The following is a 22,802-nucleotide window of genomic DNA, read 5'->3' as shown; positions in this document are numbered from 1 at the left end:
CCTGCGGTGTCCTATATATTTTTTTGCAATGTGTGATCTTATTTCATGTGTGGGTATGATTTTAATAATTTGTTTTTTGCATTTGTGACAAGTTTACAGACATGATCGTCATACTTATCAAATACAGAAAAGGACCACAATGTCATGCATGCATATATTTTTTCTAAATCGAAACTATCTCTCAAAATCTGAGAAATGTTGCCTTCTCCCTACAGTTTTCAGCAGTTAGCTTTACCCACGACTGGCTCATGTGAACTACAATACTGTGTTTTAACGTTTAGAAACGTTAATTATCATCGCTTTCGAAACATTTGGACCTTGTCTTTCATCAGCAAGAAAGAATCCTTCAAATAAAAAAGATAAACTGCTACAGTATGTGTTTCACAGATAGATACAGCTATGGGTGCCTCCGTCTGACGAAACTACACTTCTGAGTTACACAAGTGTTCGGGGGACACCAACTTAGATAGCTAATTAGCACAGGTGGTGGCCTCTGGTCTAGTCTATTTTCCTTAAACAAGTGCTGTAACATGGGGATATGGCCGTGTGGGAACACAACCCTTTTTCTTCTTGATATGAAAGATAAGGTCCTTATGATTCAAAAACGGTTCTGCAATCGTCGCGTGTTGATGTAAAGATTTGAGCGTCGCGGGGTCTTAACAAAATCCCCCGTACAGAAGTAGCCTTTGTCCAATGACTCTTATGTGTAATGTAATGGAACTGAGTCGTTATCAAGGGCTAGATAGAAACAGGCTGACAATATTTGTAGAATCAATATTACTGCTATGTAATCACTGAGGTTCATCTAGATTTTTTTTTCAAGAAATTGAGCATACAGTCACAGATGGAGATAGGAAAGCTTTTTTCTTAGAGACGGATTTATCGATAAGAATATTTGATGCAATTTGTGTGGCACTGTGATACATGTGCCACCTGCTGACAGAAGTTTACAGTGCAGCTTGGTGCAGACACGTCAACCCATTGGTTGCATTATATCACGTGTGTGGATCTGAAGATGGCGTCTCCAAATGGAGGTAAATTCTAATTCTTTACCCTGTTGGGTGTGTAAATGTACATTTTGAGAGCGAGATGCCAATTAAACGTGTATGTTTCCTATATCTATTTGCTGAAACAGTCTGAGTTGATAAAAGTTAATATTTTGTACAAATATTGCATCACGTTTTTTTTTACCAGGCTTTGCTCACACAAGTGTTTTTGTCTGCCAAACCAAAATAACAAGACAGCTTACATGAGCTAACGTTGGCTACAGTAGCTAACGTTAGCTACAGTAGCTAACTAACAGGTAACTAGCTAGCTACTTGGTAAGGTACACTATATATAGAAAATTATGTGGACCTTCAAATGACTGGATTCGGCTATTTCAGCCACACCCGTTGATGACAGGTGTATAAAATCGAGCACACGGCCTTGCGATCCCCATAGACAAACATTGGCAGAATGGCGTCACTGAAGAGCTCAGTGACTTGCAATGTGGCACCGTCATAGGATGCCACCTTTCCAACAAGTCCGTTTGTCAAGTTTCTGCCCTGCACTGCTATAGCTGCCCCAGTCAACTGTAAGTGTTGTTATTGTAAAGTATAAACTAGGAGCAACAACGGTTCAGCCACAAAGTGGTAGGCCACACAAGTTCACAGAACGGGACCGCTGAAGTGCGTAGAGCGTAAAAAAAAAGAATCGGGAGCTCCATGAAATGAGTTTCCATGGCTGAGCAGCCGCACACAAGCCTAAGATCACAATGTGCAATGCCAAGCGTCGGCTGGAGTGGTGTAAAGCTCGCTGCCATAGGACTCTCTGGAGTGATAAATCACGCTTCACCATCTGACAGTCCAACAGATGAATCTGGGTTTGAAGGATGCCAGGAGAACGCTACCTTCCCGAATGCATAGTGCCAACTGTATAGTTTGGTGGAGGAGGAATAATGGTCTGGGGCTGTTTTTCATGGTTCGGGCTCGGCTCCTTAGTTCCAGTGAAGGGAAATCTTAACGCTACAGCATACAATGACATTCTAGACGATTCTATGCTTCCAACTTTGTGGCAACAGTTTGGGGAATGCCCCTATCCTGTTTTAGCATGACAATGCCCATGTGCACAAAGCGAAGTCCATACAGAAGTGGTTTGACGAGATCGGTGTGGAAGATCTTGACTGGCCTCCACAGAGCCTGACCTCAACCCCATCTAGCACCTTTGGGATGAATTGGAATCCCGACTGCGAGCCAGGCCTAATCGCCAAACATCAGTGCCCGACTTCAGTAATGCTCTTGTGGCTGAATGGAAGCAAGTCCCCACAGCATTGTTCCAACATCTAGTGGAAAGCCTTCCCAGAAGAGTGGAGGCTGTTATAGCAGCAAAGTGGGGACCAACTCCATTTTAATGCCCATGATTTTGGAATGAGATGTTCGACAAGCAAGTGTATACAAACATTTTGTCCATGTAGTGTAGCTATGCCGGTTGTCAACCATTAGCTAGCTAGACCTATCCATCTTAACAATAAATTGAAGTGCATTTTAATGGACACTGACCTAGCTAGGTGGCCAGCAAAGGAACAGTAGCTCTAACTAATTCATGTGAGCTAATGTTAACGTAGCCAGCTAGCTAGCTAGCTAATGCGTTGTGACATAAGGGATGGGTGATAAATAACTGATAGCTAGCTATTTAATGTTAGAAATACAGTCAAAATAACTTCCATACTGTCAAACTTCTCACAATAACTATATTTCTAGCTAGCTGTCTAACTATGGTACTAGGTAGCTACTAGCTAACGTTAGTTACTTAAGCAATAGCCTACATGCAAACTCACTGTATATTGAGAAGAAAGGATCATGACCCCTTTTATAACATTATTTTCAATTAAAATCCAATCACTACTAGCTAGGTACTGTAGATGAGCCCTGTTGATGTAGCTAGCAAGCTCCGACTTAGTTTGTACAGCACACTTTCATATTTAATAGTGTTCAATCTGTTGATGATGACTAAAATCTCCATTTCCACTTTGTAAGGTGATGATTTTGAATCATCTCTGCTGAGTTTTGAGAAGCTGGATAGAGCATCTCCTGACCTATGGCCAGAGCAATGTAAGTGTGTCTTCTCTGCGTAAAGACATGTAGCCTATCATTGCAATTTACTCATTCCTGGTTTTGATTGGTTTGCCTATTTCATGCTGTCATCCCTCACACAGTGCCAGGAGTTGCAGATTTTGCTGCATCATGCAAAAATGTGAGTTAATTTTTTGTTGTTGATCTATAGCATTGATAAATGAATTGACCTACATGGCTGAGAGAATGCACTATCTTATTTACATGTTTTGTATTGCAGCCAATTACCAATTCTCCGCCCAAATGGATGGCTGAACTGGAGAGTGAGGACATTGAAATGTTAAAAGGTAAAGTACAGTAGCATCATATGGTACATTGTTGAGCATAGTCTTTTCACAGGTAGGCAATGTTTTGACTAACTGTATTCCTCCAACAGAGCTGGGGAGCCTGACCACAGCCAACCTGATGGAGAAGGTCAAAGGGCTACAGAATTTGGCCTACCAGCTGGGCCTTGAGGAGTGTAAGTATTTACCTGAGAAATACACACATGAACGACAGTTGGTCTAGGTTGTCATTCCGTACACTACCTCTAGATGGTGCTGCTAGCCTTATGGCTAATTTATGTCTGAACAGTCAAGGTACATCTCAAGTATATGGTGATAGTCATTCTACTCATTTATATTTCACGCAACAGACACACCTTAGTTAGATTCAATGTATTTCTAATCCAATCTTTCTGAATATTTTTATTATGAATAAGACATCAATAGATTGTAAATGGAGTATATAAACTCAGCAAAAAAAGAAACGTCCCTTTTTCAGGACCCTGTCTTTCAAAGATAATTCGTAGAAATCCAAATAACCTCACAGGTCTTCATTGTAAAGGGTTTTAACACTGTTTCCCATTCTTGTTCAATGAACCATAAACAATTAATGAACATGCACCTGTGGAACGGTCGTTAAGACACTAACAGCTTACAGATGGTAAGCAATTAAGGTCACAGTTATGAAAACTTAGGACACTGAAGAGGCCTTTCTACTGACTCTGAAAAACACCAAAAGAAAGATGCCCAGGGTCCCTGCTCATCTGTGTGAACATGCCTTAGGCATGCTGCAAGGAGGCATGAGGACTGCAGATGTGGCCAGGGCAATAAATTACAATGACCGTACTGTGAGACGCCTAAGACAGCGTTACAGGATGGACAGCTGATCGTCCTCGCAGTGGCAGACCACGTGTAGCAACACCTGCACAGGATCGGTACATCCGAACATTACACCTGCGGGACAGGTACAGGATGGCAGCAACAACTGCCCGAGTTACATCAGAAACACACAATCCCTCCATTAGTGCTCAGACTGTCCGCAATAGGCTGAGAGAGGCTGGACTGAGGGCTTATAGGTCTGTTGTAAGGCAGGTCCTCACCAGACATCACCGGCAACAACGTCACCTATGGGCACAAACCCACCGTCGCTGGACCAGGCAGGACTGGCAAAAAGTGCTCTTTCACTGACGAGTCGCGGTTTTGTCTCACCAGGGGGTGATGGTCGGATTTGCGTTTATCGTTAAAGGAATGAGCATTATACCGATGCCTGTACTCTGGAGCAGGATCGATTTGGAGGTGGAAAGTCCGTCATGGTCTGGGGCGGTGTGTCACAGCATCATCGGACTGAGCTTGTGGTCATTGCAGGCAATCTCAACGCTGTGCGTTACATGGAAGACATCCTCCTCCCTCATGTGGTACCCTTCCTGCAGGCACATCCTGACATGACCCTCCAGCAAGACAATGCCACCAGCCATACTGCTCGTTCTGTGCGTGATTTCCTGCAAGACAGGGATGTCAGTGTTCTGCCATGGCCAGGGAAGAGCCCGGATCTCAATCCCATTGAGCACGTCTGGGACCTGTTGGATTGGAGGGTGCGGGCTAGGGCCATTCCCCCCCAGAAATGTCCGGGAACTCGCAGGTGCCTTGGTGGAAGAGTGGGGTAACATCTCACAGCAAGAACTGGCAAATCTGGTGCAGTCCATGAGGAGGAGATGCACTGCAGTACTTAATGCAGCTGGTGGCCACACCAGATACTGACTGTTACTTTTGATTTTGACCCCCCCTTTGTTCAGGGACACATTATTCAATTTCTGTTAGTCACATGTCTGTGGAACTTGTTCAGTTTGTCTCAGTTGTTGAATCTTGTTATGTTCATACAAATATTTACACATGTTAAGTTTGCTGAAAATCAACACAGTTGACAGTGAGAGGGTGTTTCTTTTTTTGCTGAGTTTATATACAGTACCAGTCAAAAGTTTGAACACACCTACTCATTAAAGGGTTTTTCTTTATTTTTGCTATTTTCTACATTGTGGGAATAATAGTGAAGACATCAACACTATGAAATAACACACATGGAATCATGTAGTAACCAAAAAAGTGTTAAACAAATCAAGATATATTTTAGATTATTCAAAGTAGCCACCCTTTGGCTTGATGACAGGCATTCTCTCAACCAGCTTCACCTGGAATCCTTTTCCAAGAGTCTTGAACGAGTTCCCACATTTGCTGAGCACTTGTTGGCTGCTTTTCCTTCACTCTGCGTTCAACTCATCCCAAACCATCTCAATTGGCTTGAGGTCAGGTGATTGTGGAGGCCAGGTCATCTGATGCAGCACTCTATCACTCTCCTTCTTGGTCAAATAACTCTTACACAACCTGGAGGTGTGTTGGGTCATTATCCTGTTGTAATACAAATGATAGTCCCACTAAGCGCAAACCAGATTGAACGGCGTATCGCTGCAGAATGCTGTGGTAGCCATGTTGGTTAAGTGTGCCTTGAATTTAAAATAAATGACAGACAGTGTCACCAGCAAAGCACCATCACACCACCTCCATGCTTCAAGTTGGGAACCACACGTGCAGAGATCATCCGTTCACCTACTCTGCGTCTCTCAAATCTGGACAGCTTTCCACCGGTCATGTCCATTACTTGTGTTTCTTGGCCCAAGCAAGTCTCTTATTCTTATCCGTGACCTTTAGTAATGGTTTCTTTGAAGCAATTCGACCACGAAGGCCTGATTCACGCAGTCTCCTCTGAACAGTTGATGTTGAGATGTGTCTGTTACTTGAACTCTGTGAAGCGTTTATTTGGGATGCAATCTGAGGTGCAGTCAACTCTGATGAACTTATCCTCTGCAGCAGAGGTAACTCTGGGTCTTCCTTTCCTGTCGCGGTCCTCATGAGAGACAGTTTCATCATACCGCTTGATGGTTTTTGCAACTGCACTTTAAGAAACTTTCAAAGTTCTTGAAATTTTCCGGATTGACTGACCTTCGTGTCTTTAAAGTAATAATGGACTGTCATTTCTCTCTGCTTATTTGAGCTGTTCTTGCCGTAATGTGGACTTTTACCAAATAGGGCTACCTTGTCACAACACAACTGATTGGCTCAAATGTATTAAGATGGAAATTAATTCCACAAATTAACTTTTAACAAGGCACACCTTTTAATTGAAATGCATTCCAGGTGACTACCTCATGAAGCTGGTTGAGAGAATGCCAAGAGTGTGCAAATCTGTATATATTACATATATTTAGATATGTTTAACACTTTTTTGGTTCGCTTCCAGCGCCGACAGAGATGGCCGCCTCGCTTCGCGTTCTCAGGAAACTATGCAGTATTTTGTTTTTTTATGTATTATTTCTTACATTGTTACCCCAGGAAATCTTAAGTTTTATTACATACATCCAGGAGGAACTATTGGATATAAGAGCAACGTCAGCTCCCCAACATTACGACCAGGAATACGACTTTCCCGAAGCTTATCCTCTGTTTGGTCCACCACCCAGTACAATGGATCAGATCCCAGCCGGCGACCCAAAACAACGGCGCCGTAGACGGAGCGTTCTTCTGGTCAGGCTCCGTAGACGGGCACATCGCGCACTGCTCCCGAGTATACTACTCGCCAATATCCAGTCTCTTGACAACAAGGTAGACGAAATCCGAGCACGGACATTCTTTGTTTCACGGAAACATGGCTCACTCGGGATACGTTATCAGAGTCGGTACAGCCACCTGGTTTCTTCACGCATCACGCCGACAGAAACAAACATCTCTCTGGTAAGAAGAAGGGCGGAGGTGTATGCCTTATGATTAACGAGACGTGGTGTGATCATAACAACATACAGGAGCTCAAGTCCTTTTGTTCACCTGACCTAGAATTCCTTACAATCAAATGCCAACCGCATTTTCTTCCAAGAGAATTCTCTTCGATTATAATCACCGTCATGTATATCCCCCCCAAGCAGACACATCTACGGCCCTGAAAGAACTTCATTGGACTCTATGTAAACTGGAAACCACATATCCTGAGGCTGCATGTATTGTAGCTGGGCATTTTAACAAGGCTAATCTGAAAACAAGGCTCCCTAAATTCTATCAGCATATCTAATGCATGACCCGGGCTGGCAAAACACTGGATCGTTGTTATTCTAACTTCCGCGACGCATACAAGCCCTCCCCCGCCCTCCTTTTGGAAAATCTGACCACGACTCCATTTTGTTGCTCCCAGCCTATAGACAGAAACTAAAACGGGTAACGGCCATGCTCAGGTCTGTTAAATGCTGGTCCGACCAATCGGATTCCACGCTTCAAGATTGCTTCGATCACGTGGACTGGGATATGTTCCGCATAGCGTCGGACAATAACATTGATGAATACGCTGATTCGGTGAGAGAGTTTATTAGCAAGTGCATCGGTGATGTTGTACCCACAGCGACTATTAAAACCTTCCCCAAACACAAACCGTGGATTGATGGCAGCATTCTCGCAAAACTGAAAGCTCGAACCACTGCTTTTAATCAGGGCAAGGCGACCGGAAACATGACCAAATACAAACAGTGTAGTTATTCCCTCCGCAAAGCAAGCTAAGCGTCAGTATAGAGACAAAATAGTCACAATTCAACGGCTCAGACACGAGAGGTACAGTGGGGCAAAAAAGTATTTAGTCAAAATACTTATTTTCCACCATAATTTGCAAAGAAATTTATTAAAAATCCTACAATGTGATTTTCTGGATTTTTTTTCTCATTTTGTCTGTCATAGTTGAAGTGGTACCTATGATGAAAATTACAGGCCTCTCTCATCTTTTTAAGTGGGAGAACTTGCACAATTGGTGGCTGACTAAATACTTTTTTGCCCCACTGTATGTGGCAGGGTCAATCACGGAGTACACAAAAAGAAAACCAGCCCCGTCGCGGACCACGATGTCTTGCTCCCAGACAAACTAAACAACTTCCTTGCTCGCTTTGAGGACAATACAGTGCCTCCGACACGGCCCGCTACAAAAACCTGCGGGCTCTCCTTCACTGCAGCCAACGTGAGTAAAACATTTAAACGTGTTAACCCTCGCAAGGCTGCAGGCCCAGACGGCATTCCCAGCCGCGTCCTCAGAGCATGCGCAGACCAGCTGGCTGGTGTGTTTACGGACATATTCAATCAATCCTTATCCCAGTCTGCTGTTCCCACATGCTTCAAGAGGGCCACCATTGTTCCTGTTCCCAAGAAAGTAATTTAGCTCAGTTACCTTAGTTATCGCCCTGTAGCACTCACTTCCGTCATCATGAAGTGCTTTGAGAGACTAGTCAAGGACCATATCACCTCCACCCTGCATGACACCCTAGACCCACTCCAATTTGCTTACCGCCCCAATAGGTCCACAGACGACGCAATCGCAATCACACTGCACACTGCCCTAAACCCATCTGGACAAGAGGAATGCCTATGTAAGAATGCTGTTCATTGACTACAGCTCAGCATTTAACATCATAGTACCCTCCAAACTCGTCATTAAGCTCAAGACCCTGGACTTCCTGACGGGCCGCCCCCAGGTGGTGAAGGTAGGAAACAACATCTCCACCCCACTGATTCCCAACACTGGGGCCCCACAAGGGTGCGTTCTCAGCCCTCTCCTGTACTCCCTGTTCACCCATGACTGGTGGCCATGCACGCCTCCAACTCAATCATCAAGTTTGCAGACGACACTGCAGTGGTAGTCTTGATTACCAACAACGACGAGACGGCCTGCAGGGAGGAGGTGAGGGCCCTCGGAGTGTGGTGTCAGGAAAATAACCTCACACTCAATGTCAACAAAACAAAGGAGATGATCGTGGACTTCAGGAAACAGCAGAGGGAGCAGCCCCCTCTCCACATCGATGGGACAGTAGTGGAGAAGGTGCAAAGTTTTAAGTTCCTCGGCATACACGTCAAGGACAAACTGAAATGGTTCACCCAAACAGACAGCGTGGTGAAGAAGGCGAGGCTGAAGAAATTTGGCTTGTCACCAAAAACCCTCACAAACTTTTACAGATGTACAATCGAGAGCATCCTGTCCGGCTGTATCACCGCCTGGTACGGCAACTGCTCCGCCCACAACCATAAGGCTCTCTAGAGGGTAGTGAGGTCTGCACAACGCATCACCGAGGGCAAGCTACCTGCCCTCCAGGACACCTACACCACCCGATGTCACAGGAAGGCCAWAAAGATCATCAAGGACAACAACCACCCGAGCCACTGCCTGTTCACCCCGCTATCATCCAGAAGGCGAGGTCAGTACAGGAGCATCAAAGCTGGGACCGAGACTTTAAACAGCTTCTATCTCAAGGCCATCAGACTGTTAAACAGCCATCACTAACATTGAGTGGCTGCTGCCAACATACTGACTCACCTCTAGCCACTTTAATAATACAAAATGGGATGTAATAAATGTATCACTAAACACTTTAAACAATGCCACTTTATATGTTTACATACCCTACATTACTCATTGTGTGTATAAGGTAGTTGTTGTGAAATTGTTAGATTACTTGTTAGATATTACTGCATGGTCAGAACTAGAAGCACAAGCATTTTGCTATACTTGCATTAACATTTGCTAACCATGTGTATGTGACAAATACAATTTGATTTACATGATTTCATAGTTTTGATGTCTTCACTGTTTTTCTACAATGTAGAAAATAGTAAAAATAAAGAAAAACCCTTTAATGAGAAGGTGTCACATTTTGACTGGTACTGTATAAGGCTTGTTGTCTAATCGGGTGTACAAAACAGTTGGAGCACTGCACGTATGAATTTATTATTTTCGTTGTGTTGATTATGGTTTGGTAATTCAGCGTAAAACAACAGCATTTCGAGAGTGCATTTAGAAGCCTTGTGAAGTGGGGGAAGGTCTCACAGAAGCGTAACACAACGATTGAAGCATGTGATGGATGCGAAATGTGGTCTGACATATTTTCTGCATCTGTTGTCCTAATCCTTAACATGTGGATTAGAGAGATATAGCTAAGTGCTCCTATTTTTCCTAAGAGGAAGATGGGTACTTGGCTTATTGTGGACAAAGCTCACCATGCACAAACACAGAAAGAGCGATTTGATACAGACTGAAATGTTTCCTCTCAAAATTATATGGTTGTTTCCAAAATAACAGTATTGTTAAATTCTGACACACTGCATGCTTTTAATGTTGACTGCACTTTCCTATTCAATTGTTTTGCGCTCTTGTTGTAGAGTAACGCACTCCCTGACAATCAGATTTATATATATGCTTTGTGATGGGAGTCCTCCCTTAAATCTGGAGTGGATTTAGCCTCCATACAATGCTTAAAACAGAAACTGTAATATTGTACGATGGGGACCAAGACCCCTCTGCCTCTTTTGCGATCCCGAGAGATGTATAGCATGTTGCTATGCAGAGTTGGTATAGGGCTGATACGTCCCGCTCCACAGCGAGTGCCACGCTGATTTGTAAAATTCCATAAAGACAGGATGATTAAAGTAGGCTCATTCTGGAGAGGATTATGCCAAACATGATTGGTCTGTGCTTTGACCCGCTCGCTCAGAAAAATTAGAAATACATTTTTATTTAATGGCAACTTTTGAGTAGATCAAGGAGGCATGCCACGTCAAAATATTGCCACCAAGATATAGAGCATGACTTGACAGTTTGAATGACGATGAATTGCCTCAAAATGCATGTAGACTTGGTGTGGATGACACTGCTCTATCGAATGTCCCACATATTATGTAGCAGGCATTATGAAAGCTCAGATTAGTGTAATTGACTTCAGCATAGATGAAATGTGTTATCTGCTTATTTCAGGCTCATATTTACAGGTCAGGATCCTCTGTCTACCACACACATTTTAGCATATTATTGCTGCTAAATACAAAATGAAACAGGCTGATCATACAGTCTGATCCAGGGTCTGTGGGACCAATCTCACCCAAACGCGATAATCTTCATTTACAGGCATTTATGGCCAAATGAAGCTATCTGATGTCCCTCACATTTTTCAGATCAGCTCGACTCAAGGCCTGAGCATGCACTGGTCTGTTAATGATCTTTAATTCAATGCTTCATTTTGTCTACCATACCACGTATTTATTAGTCAAGAACGTGTTGTAGCTGGTTCTTATAAAGCTGTTATCTGCCATAAAGGAAGGGACGTTGTTTTTGCAACCATGTCATGTACCTCGGGATGACGCAACACAATGATGGTTATTATCGGTCTCAGAGCAGCTTGTACTGGAGCCTCTTTAATGTGCTCTGGTTTAATTTTCTCCTTTTCCCGCTGTCAGGGGAGGCCTTGTAAATCTCAGCTACTTTTTCATCATGTTTGTGCGCTCTTCAGTGCCCCGTAAACAAGCCGCCTGAGAGAGAAGCGGAGAGAGAGAGAGAGCATGAAGGCAGGGGACAGGATTTACTATCCCCCTTAAACATGTGGCCCATTGAACTGTGGGCTGTTTAATGGGAAGAGCACAATCAGCCAGTGAAAACGCACCACCACCCCGCCCTGCGGCCCGAGGAGGAAGGGGACTGGCCAGAGGTAGACACCTCTCACCTAGAGGACACTGATTTCACCTAGCCCTTCAGGAGGACTTGGAACACTACCATGGCAATGTTATAGATGCCATTCAGAATAAATTACCAAAAAAATGACTAAAACATAAAAATATGAAGACGGGCCTAATGTAATGTGAAATGACAACATGTAACGTTTGGAGATTGAGGCAGAGTATGCCTGTAGATCATAGACCCCAAGACTAGAAGGCATGTGGGACAGCACTTTGTGTAGATGTGTATTTATATATGCCTATGTGTTAGTATAAGTGTGTGGCAGGCTGTCCCCTGGGGCGGGGGCTCCACCTCCCCATGGCTGTGTGACGCTGCCCGGGTGGGTCCCAGCGGGGGCCTGGCGCGTGCCTCCTCCCCAGACCCCAGGTGCTTCCCCACCCTGTGATGAATGCCCCTGTCGTGGGCCGCTGAGCCCGGCATCAGGCCCTGGGTCCTAGGGGAGCACTGACTACTGTGATAAGTGATGTTATTGGAGGTAATTGAAAGGAGAGTGGTCCTGAGGGACATGTCTCAGGCTGCTGCTCTAACACACTTGTAGGTTTCACTGATCACCACCACCACTGACTGACTGGCTGACTGACTGGGCCTTGGCTCGTTGGTAATGCAGTGATACCTTTGTATCACTGCAAAGGCAGCCCTTTGTATCACTGCAAAAGCAGCCCTACGCAGAGACCATTAAGTGTAGTGATAGTATTTAAAAAAAAAAATTCTTCAGTTAGATTATGAAAAGAACTGTACCGACTGAGCCTCCTGATTATTCACTGTATTGTTGGAAATAGAATGAGGCTGTCATGATCGTCCAGGTTTGGTTTGATACAAAGGAATGCCAGTCAAGACCAGTCCTGCTCAGTATTGGCTGGCATGTACTCCACTGTGCCACCACCACAGTAGAACCAGGATGACACCTACATCCCTGTCTATGTGGAGGTGAGGCTGAAGGTCAGCGCAGACAGCTCTTAATGGCCCAGCATTCACAGCCTCCTCTCCTCCCCAGCATCAATCTCCTGCCTATAAACAGGCCTGTGCAGCTGAATATGATTGCATTCACACTGGCCCACGGTGCTAATGTGCTTCCATCAATCCACCCAGGGCGACCTGAGTGACCGCGGGGCGGGCCGTTATGAAGTGCTGCTCCCTGACAGCCTCTGAATGAGGAACAGGGGACCCTCCTCCTCTGTCCTCCTCTTCTCTCTGCACCGGCCTGCTTTATGGGCTCATAGTGGAGACGAATGGCAGCTTCCACCCGCCAGAGAGTTGTTAGGATTGGCATGAAGGGAAACTGAAATAGGACATAAACGATGCTGTGTATGTGTTGATCAGTTTTCTGTATCAAATTATTATTGTGTGTTGGAACTCGTTTTTTGATTTGAGATGCATGTTTTGGGGGAAATATTGTTTGGCTTGAAGAGATGAAATCGCTGGTATGAGAAAATTGTCCCCGAAAAGCTTGTTTGTTCAGCCAAATATGTATCAAGTTATTTCAGAAGCCTCAAACCAGTGTTGCATGGTTATCGCAGAATTGGTTCCTGACTGTTGGTTTAGTGTAGCTGTTGAAGCATGAAGCAACAGTTGGTGCTGAATCGTACAAACAATCATAATTGAGGTTCATCAAGATTGTCTAAACAAGTCAACTGATCACCCAGTAGCAGTGGAGCTGTGTCTTCTGTATCAGTATTATGTGTGTATCATGGTAGAGGGAGAGCTGCACACACCGCCTGTTCCTCAGCCCTGCCTGCCTTCCGCCTCCCTGATCAGATCGGAAATGACACCTCATTTCCATAAATGCATTAAGAATTCATTGGATTTTTTTCTTTCCCAGCTAATCATTTTGGCGGTGTAAAACCTTTTAGGCTTTTTAATGAATGAATTTTGACTGATTGCCTATTAATAAGGACACCTCTTGAGCAGGGATAGGCTGTGGCAGGGGTGAGGCGGTGTAGATGTTTGTTTGTGTGTGTGTGTGTGTGTGTCAGTGCACACAGGCAGCAGGCAGGAAGACATTGGAGGGAGAGAAGAGGGGGGAGGAGAGGAGCGCTCTCTCAGTTGGGACATAAAGAGGAACCAGTGGCTCCCCTGGGAAATCACTGGCTGTGTCTGCATCTTAAATATCCCTGTGAAGTATCAATAAGTGGGTAATTGAATTTTGAACACAAACATGAGCGTCAGGTGTAGGCTATGTTTTGCGAGGTGGGTGGGTATATGGGAAGGGGGGGTGAGTGAATGTGTTAATGGGGGAAGGAGGGGTTTGTGGGGGGTGTCATCCCCGGGTCCCAGGGGAAGTGGACAGTGAGAATGGATGTTAAATCCATTAAATAAAGCTTACAGACAGTAATAGCTGAGTGGCACTTGAAGATGGGCAGTGGGGGTCAGATTAGTATGCTTGACTCTTAATGAAAGTGAATTGGGGCAGTCAGGGCTGGAGGCTGGGACACCAGTTAACCCAGGTGGTCATCTGTCTCTGGGGCTAACAGGGGTCTGGCTGGCTCCTCTGGCGTGTGCCTGGAGTGGTGAAGCGGCCTCACCATGATTACTACCATTCCACACACGGGAGGGGGCGCAGGGGGAGACGAGATGATGTGACTGACACCCAGATCACTCACTCCAAACGGTAGGAAGGTGATGTCACACATTTAGGCTATATATTTACATTTTGAGAGTACCATTTTGAGAAGTGCCGGTGGACGAATATTGTATTCAGTTTTGGATATTCATCTGGTTGAGGGGGACATTGTGTACTTGTATTTTCCTGTATACATCAGGTTGTGATATTATCCCCAGACCAGCCAGGGCTCAATGATAATTAGAGAGCAACTAATCAACAGGTTGAAGACAAGGCCCTCACAGTCCATAAGCCAAAGGTGTCATTTAGTATAATGGCAGCTGTAACAAGTCGCTGATTAACATAGTACAGAATTAGGGATTGACCTTTCTAATCAACTAAACACATCTCTCACTCCCTCTAATCAGTATTGATCACTCCTGGCCTGTAACAACATGTATGTGTGGGCATGTGCACTCACATCTGTGTGTGCTCTGAGGTGGAGGGGGTGCTGGACTGTTGTGTGCACGAGGCAGACATCCTCATTGACAGAGATCTATGTGGGTGTCTTTCAGTCTGTGTGTGTGAGTCCAGTTGCCTGAGGGGGGCTGGATTGCTGGTCCTTTCTCTTCCCACTTTTAATCTTTCTCTTACAATGCAAATCGTATGAGTTTCTATCTGACAGACAGAGGGGGAGGCTAAACAGAACTCTAATTAATGAGTGGCTCAGAGGGGTGAGTCCTGATGGAGGGGGGCACAGCCACAGACCAGGCTGCTCTGCTTTATTGTTGGGGGATGGAGAGATACGGAGGGAGAGAGACACCAGTCTGTCCCATTTAACAGGCCTCTCCAGAAACCAGTGGTCCATTTAACGAGCTCTTAGCAGAGAGATCAGAAAGACAAACCTGGGATTAGGAGACCAATGACTCAATAGGATTCTCTAAAGGTCCTGTCTCCATCAGCATGAAGTTTGGAGAGAATGCCATTTGTATTTGTGAACGCGATACAGCGATAATGCTATCATTTTAGGTTATAGTTTTATCTACAGTCTTGTCTTTTTATTTAGTATCAAATCATCAAATACAAGGTCAAAACAGACATTTAATTATGCTCTTGTAACTATCTTCTCTATTTAACATGTAGATCTCTCTTTCTCCATGCTCCAAGATTGAGTATAGGTCTAACTAGATATATAGAGCACTGTTGTGATAGCCTTTGGCTCACTAAACCCAACTCCTCCTAATAGGGAAATGATATCTGTGCACCAGTAGTTTTGTGTCATCTTAATTCATTACATCCCACGTGATTCTGATGGTTTCATTCCATCTAAGACCCTGTATGTCGGTCTGTCCGGGGGCACTAATTATTTTGTTTAGTGTTATTCGAAGAGACCGCAGAACCGCGCAAAATTAATCAATCCCAATCCAATTAGCATCATGTTGAACCTGATGATGGACGCCTCAAGGTGAAGCGGCCCGTGCCCAGCCGGGGCATTATCATTCCAGGGAGGGCGGCTCATCTAAATTACAATTCACCCTGCTTTTTCATTAGCCGCCGTGGCTCCGCTAACTTCTTCACCGCTTTTCACAGCCCAACAAACACCTAGGCAGCTCATCAGCTCTGGTGTCTGGTTCAACAAGCAGAGAGAGACAGTTGTACAACTGTAAACCTTCTGTGTGGGTGGGAAGGCTTGGGACAGTCAGACACACGCACACTCATGTGTATTTGTATGCATGTTTTTCCAAAAATATACAAGAAGGAAGGCCCGCTTCCCCCTTGAAATAGGAATTTACTTTCTGTGATTGTCAGTGTGACCTGTAATACTCTTCGTGTCCTGGTGGGTATGCTTAGCAACTGTATGATGCTGGTGTTTTTGTGTACGTTTGAGGAGGTGATCCCAGCTCCCCTCTTGGCCCTGAGCTTTGATTCTGTACTGATGCTAAGAGCCTGCTCCTCTTATTATCAGGAACAAAGTGTAATTACTGGACCTGGATGAGGCCTCTCCAGGGTGGCACTGATGCTGGAGGAACATCCGTGTAGCTTCCCTTGTGACACAACCTGGCTGTTGTTGACTGAAAACCTCCTGGAATAGCTCCTTACCAGATAGAAGCAAGGTGACAAGGCGTTCAGTTGGGGCCAATCTGTTGTCGCGCAATGGGGTTGGCACAGATCCAGAACTATTGTGCAGAGCTTGTTTTGTAGACCCCCACCAAGTGCTCTTCATTGTACAGTACATCTCCCATTTTCATGGGCTTTCCTAGCTAACCTTTATGGTTTATGTTGTGAGTGCTATCTGATCAGTGTCTTCGGTTCTTACGACGGTCATTCAGTGGTAGCTAAGTGTATAGTAAAGGCAGTCAGTGAGAAGAAATGTGGTTATGGCCATAGTCTCTTAGACATAAGGCACTATGGAAAGTTGTGGATTGATTAGTTTGCGTTCCAGAGAACTGTATCTCTCAGACAACATCCCCCTTTCACTCCCCCCATATTTTTCTTTAACACAGTTATACATGCACATACTGAGATGCTTGAATACATGTATCTGGCTGCCTTGATAAGGCAATCACAAGGGGTGTGTGTCTCTTTAGTAGCTAGTTTGCGTCTTATGTTGTTTTCCATGAACAGATGTTTGTATAAATTACCTCCCCGTTAGATGTTTCACAAATGAAATGCATGCTTTGCATTAATAAGTGATTCTGCTCTGAAGTGGAGGACTGGGTGATGGAGTGCTGTAGCTTGTTTTAGTCTAAATCCATGGTTGAAGCATACATTTTGACAGCATACAGTGGCAAGAAAAATTATGTGAACCCTTTGGAATTACCTGGATATCTGCATAAATTGGTCATCAAATTTGATCTGATCTTCATCTAAGTCACAATAATAGACAAACATAGTGTGCTTGAACTAATAACACACAAACTATTGTATTTTTCTTGTCTATATTGAATGCATCATTTAAACATTCACAGTGTAGGTTGGAAAAAGTATGTAAACCCCTAGGCTAATGACTTCTCCAAAAGCTAATTGGAGTCAGGAGTCAGCTAACCTGGAGTCCAATCAATGAGATGAGATTGGAGATGTTGGTTAGAGCTGCCTTGCCCTATAAAAAACACTCACAAAATATGAGTTTGTAATACACAAGAAGCATTGCCTGATGTGAACCATGCCTCGAACAAAAGAGATCTTGGTAGACCTAAGCTTAAGAATTGATGACTTGCATAAAGCTGGAAAGGGTTATAAAAGTATCTCTAAAAGCCCTGATGTGCATCAGTCCACAGTATGACAAATTGTCTATAAATGGAGAAAGTTCAGCACTGTTGCTACTCTCCCTAGGAGTGGCCGTCCTGCAAAGATGACTGCAAGAGCACAGCGCAGAATGCTCAATGAGGTTAAGAAGAATCCTAGAGTGTCAGCTAAAGACTTCCAGAAATCTCTGGAACATGCTAACATCTCTGTTGACAAGTCTTCGATACGTAAAACACTAAACAAGAATGGTGTTCATGGGAGGACACCACAGAAGAAGCCACTGCTGTCCCCAAAAAATATTGCTGCAAGTCTGAAGTTTGAAAAAGTGCACCTGGATGTTCCACAGCGCTACTGGCAAAATATTCTGTGGACAGATGAAACTACAGTTGAGTTGTTTGGAAGGAACACACAACACTATGTGTGGAGAAAAAAAGGCACAGCACACCAACATCAATACCTCATCTCAACTGTAAAGTATTGCGGAGGGAGCATCATGGTTTGGGGCTGCTTTGCTGCCTCAGGGCCTGGACAGCTTGCTATCATCGACGGAAAAATTAATTCCCAAGTTTATCAAGACATTTTGCTGGAGAATGTTAGGCTATCTGTCCGCCAATTGGAGCTCAACAGAACTTGGGTGATGCAACAGGACAACAACCCAAAACACAAGTAAATCAACAACAGAATAGCTCCAACAGTAGAAAATACGCCTTCTGGAATGGCCCAGTCAGAGTCCTGACCTCAACCCGATTGAGATGCTGTGGCATGACCTCAAGAGCAATTCACACCAGACATCACAAGAATATTGCTGAACTGAAACAGTTTTGTAAAGAGGAATGGTCCAAAATTCCTCCTGACCGTTGTGCAGGTCTGATCCGGAACTACAGAAAACGTTTGGTGGATGTTATTGCTGCCAAAGGAGGGTCAACCATTTATTAAGTCCAAGGGTTCACATCCCTTTTCCACCCTGCACTGTGAATGTTTACACGGTGTATTCAATAAAGACATCAAAACGTATAATTGTTATTAGTTTAAGCAGACTGTGTTTGTCTATTGTTGTGACCTAGATGAAGATCAGATGAAATTTTATGACCAATTTATGCAGAAATCCAGGTAAACTCAGCTAAAAATGAAACGTCCCTTTTTCAGGACCCTGTCTTTCAAAGATAATTCGTAAAAATCCAAATAACTTCACAGATCTTCATTGTAAAGGGTTTAAACACTGTTTCCCATGCTTGTTCAATGAACCATAAACAATTAATGAACATGCACCTCTGGAACGGTCGTTAAGACACTAACAGCTTACAGACGGTAGGCAATTAAGGTCACAGTTATGAAAACTTAGGACACTAAAGAGGCCTTTCTACTGACTCTGGGAAAAAAGATGCCCAGGATCCCTGCTCATCTGCGTGAAAGTGGCTTAGGCATGCTGCAAGGAGGCATGAGGACTGCAGATGTGGCCAGGGCAATAAATTGCAATGTCCGTACTGTGAGACGCCTAAGACAGCACTACAGGGAGACAGGATGGACAGATGGTTGTCCTCGCAGTGGCAGACCACATGTAGCAACACCTGCACAGGATCGGTACATCCGAACAGCACACCTGTGGGATAGGTACAGGATGGCAACAACAACTGCCCGAGTTACACCAGGAACGTACAATCCCTCCTGCTCAGACTGGCCGCATTAGGCTGAGAGAGGCTGGACTGAGGGCTTGTAGGTCTGTTGTAAGGCAGGTCCTCATCAGACATCACCGGGAACAACGCTGCCTATGGGCACAAACCCACCGTTGCTGGACCAGACAGGACTGGAAAAAAGTGGTCTTTCACTGACGAATCGCGGTTTTGTCTCACCAGGGGTGATGGTCGGATTCGCATTTATCGTTGATGGAATGAGCGTTACACCGAGGCCTGTACTCTGGAGCGGGATCGATTTGGAGGTGGAGGGTCCGTCATGTTCTGGTGCGGTGTGTCACAGCATCATCGGATTGAGCTTGTTGTCATTGCAGGCAATTTCAACGCTGTTGTTGAATCTTGTTATGTTCATACAAATATTTACACATGTTAAGTTTGCTGAAAATAAATGCAGTTGACAGTGAGAGGACGTTTCTTTTTTTGCTGAGTTTATTTCCAAAATGTTTGCATACTTTTTCTTGCCACTGTAGGTTGTAGTGTACCCAGAAGTTTACTATACAGAAGTCAGTGGAAATACTTTCAACTAATCAATTGTTTTTAGGTAGGTTACCTCAAGCAGCCTTGAGTAAGAGGTGCTCAAAAATGTTTGATTTCTGAAATGTACAGTTGATATTTACATCGTATCATTTGTTCATTCTCCAGCCAGGGAGATGACCAGGGGAAAGTTCCTGAACATCCTGGAGAGACCCAAAAAGTGAAGACCCCAGGACTGCTCTTTACACAGGATGTGTCTGCACAGAGAGTAATACAACACCCAGACGACTGACTTGAGACAGAAGAGGAATCAGACCTATGCCTTTATGTATACACTCGTACTACTACTACCACCACCATCAAGTCCCTGAATTTGAATATTGACACTGGGGCTAAATTCACTCATTGCGGAGTTCCGCTCGAGTCAAAGGGCTGCAACACTTTTCACCCCCTGACCTGTACATTTCTTTTGTCCTCAAAGGCAGTTCCATTTACTTTTAGAATGATTTGAAATGGTGAATTACTTTCCTGTTTAGCTAGCTCGTAGGACTGTTTTTAAATGTGTATATTCTGTATTTATTATTTTGCTATTTGGAGCATTATTTTATTTTTTTATGCAATTTGTCAAAGAATATTGTGTAATTCTTTTTTTTAAATTATAAATTGCTCCCTCTTTTAGGCTATAACATGTTTATTAATTGTCCTTGTAATCAAACTAATTGGTAATTACCCTCAGTGTGCATCTCTGGATACAATTTAATCTTTCAATGGTTTAGGATACAATTAAATTCACTTCAGAAGCTGGTTCCATGATGCAACAGTTTTTTGGGTGGAATCGAACTTTTAATTAGGGCAATAACTTCATGCCTGTGCCACTCCATAGACGCTTTCTGTTAGAGCACCTCTCTGGCTTTGGACATGTAAGGAGCTCTGACATGAGAGTGCTTCCCCGCTACAAGGGCATTTTTCCATTTAATGAGGATTGGAAGTAGAGGCCCTACACAAAACGTTGCGTAAAAATAATATTTCTCATTGTCATCCCTTTTAATGAGAGTTGACATAATTACTAGGACCATTTCTTTTCTAATTAGCACACTTCCAGCGACGTCAGAGCTAGCGGCCAGGCAAAAAGGAAATCAGACAGGCATGCTGAATGGGAAACAAAAAGAAGTCCGTCCAACATAATTAGGTGAGACAATGCCTCAGACTGTTCCCGGCTGGAGATGTCGCAGGGGCTCTGGCCGCGCTGGGGAGCGCTCACTCTCCACAAGTTACACATCTCCACAGGCCGCTAATAAGCCCCTAATTGTCTTTCCGAGTCACACGGACGGAGGCGCACCCCCTGCCTCTCGCACGTACCCAGCTTCACCTCTTGCAAAATACTGATTATTTATATAATTTCCCCGTTCCCAGACAGCGTGTGTGTTTTCCTGTGTGTGCTGGAGATTCCTGTGACGGGTTGGGTTGGGTGGGGGGAGTGGAAGTACAGCATGGCCTGATGGGAAGGAATGTAAGCTGGCGAAGGAGGGCAAGCTTACTTATTTTACACCCACTGCATCAGGGTTTATTATAGTCTCCTGTAGTCTGTTTAATTGATCTGCTCTAGTCTAGTGTACAGTGTTTATTTTCTGTCAAATTTAACCACTACTGTACCTTGTAACACAAGTTTTACATCATTATAAGGGTGAAAAGTGAGTATGTAGCTCAGATACTGTAGAGCTGACTGGTTGACATGGCCTATTGCTGTGTTGGCTGGTTAACACTTGTTGATATTGACTGATGTACATTGATCAGTCTACTGAGTGTTGACACAGTAAGTGACCTGGCGTTCACAATATGGTGCAATCACTGGTGGCTGCATCTCATGCGAGGCTTCCGGTCCATTGGATGCTCCTTGAGAAACGGGTCATTCCCCATGGAGGGGTCGTCTATTCAGAGAGAACAAACTCCTCCATCCGTCAACAATACATCGCCCTGACCTCACCGAGCCTCGCTGCCCCGACAAACGTCAATTCGATGTTCCCTCAGGCCTTTAATTAGCTGTCAATTAGTGCAAATTAATCAACTCCTCGCCTAGTTAAGCAATGCCGGCAGGCAGCTCCCAAACACGCCATTGTAGAGGAGCCATGAGAACTGGAACTAGCAAACTCACTTTGCATCAGGGGGTCATCAAGCCCTCGGCAGCGCTTTCGGGAAAGAAAAAAAGCAGACCCTCTTGCAGTGTTTTAGTTTTCCCCTGACTCGGCACAAGATGTGTGCTGTCATCAGTACTAGCTCACTGTTTCAACACAGCTATAGAGTTAGGGGCCCGGGCTTGATTCAGCACTATAACAGGCTGAATCACAAAATGTGTTGGATTTACCTGCTGGCAGTCTTGGAGTAGAAAAATGCTGCTTTCATTCATATCTGCACAGTATAGCGCGACTGCAGATGTGTGCTGTGGGAGCGTCGGTGATCCTTCATTTTGATTGCATAGTATGAAATATCAAGCTCAAGCAATCTACAGGGGTTGGGCTAATGCATGATACAGCCCATCACATAGCCCATTATCTAGTGACCTTCCTGTGGATTGAAAGTTATTTACTTATTCATTATTACAAATAGACTTCAAGCCTTTCCAATCAAAACGACTGCAGACTGAAGACTCAACTGGTATTTATTCAAAGGGGGGAGGTTTTAATTTGCAACATTTAGATGCCTGGTGAAATGGGAAGTGATGCAGTTAAACACCCTCTGCTTTGACCTCTAGCCTATAGAGGTCAATACTTCTTTTTTTTACCACAGGACATCAGTTTGTCGAACACACTAGATAATCATGTTTGGAATGGAAATGTAATGTGTTTTAAAGCTAAAGCACACATTTGTTTATGTATTCCACTTTTCAGCCTTATATCATCC

General features: G+C 44.3%; 2 protein-coding genes across 2 annotated transcripts in view; one reads left to right on the top strand and one right to left on the bottom strand.

The window, feature by feature from the left end:
* Positions 1-22,802, bottom strand: part of vash1 (vasohibin 1) — a 541,933-nt gene that overhangs the window by 263,907 nt on the left and 255,224 nt on the right. The window lies entirely within an intron of this gene.
* LOC111963256 (protein lin-52 homolog) lies at positions 62-20,709 on the top strand. Its single transcript, XM_023986576.2, has 6 exons — positions 62-1,034; positions 3,018-3,092; positions 3,197-3,234; positions 3,334-3,400; positions 3,490-3,573; positions 20,073-20,709. Exons 1-6 carry the CDS (start codon positions 1,016-1,018, stop codon positions 20,126-20,128), a joined length of 339 nt encoding a protein of 112 aa, XP_023842344.1. The 5' UTR covers positions 62-1,015; the 3' UTR covers positions 20,129-20,709.

This window comes from Salvelinus sp. IW2-2015, linkage group LG4q.2 (genome assembly GCF_002910315.2).
Source record: "Salvelinus sp. IW2-2015 linkage group LG4q.2, ASM291031v2, whole genome shotgun sequence".
Classification (NCBI taxonomy): Eukaryota; Metazoa; Chordata; class Actinopteri; order Salmoniformes; family Salmonidae; genus Salvelinus; species Salvelinus sp. IW2-2015.
The sequence above is the reverse complement of the archived record's forward strand: the minus strand, read 5'-3'. Positions and strand labels throughout refer to the sequence as shown.

Excerpts from the sequence above, each read along its gene's own strand:
- LOC111963256 (XM_023986576.2), top strand. Across the intron at positions 3,401-3,489 it reads GGACATTGAAATGTTAAAAG|AGCTGGGGAGCCTGACCACA; the intron begins GTAAAGTACAGT and ends TTCCTCCAACAG. Across the intron at positions 3,574-20,072 it reads CCAGCTGGGCCTTGAGGAGT|CCAGGGAGATGACCAGGGGA; the intron begins GTAAGTATTTAC and ends TTCATTCTCCAG.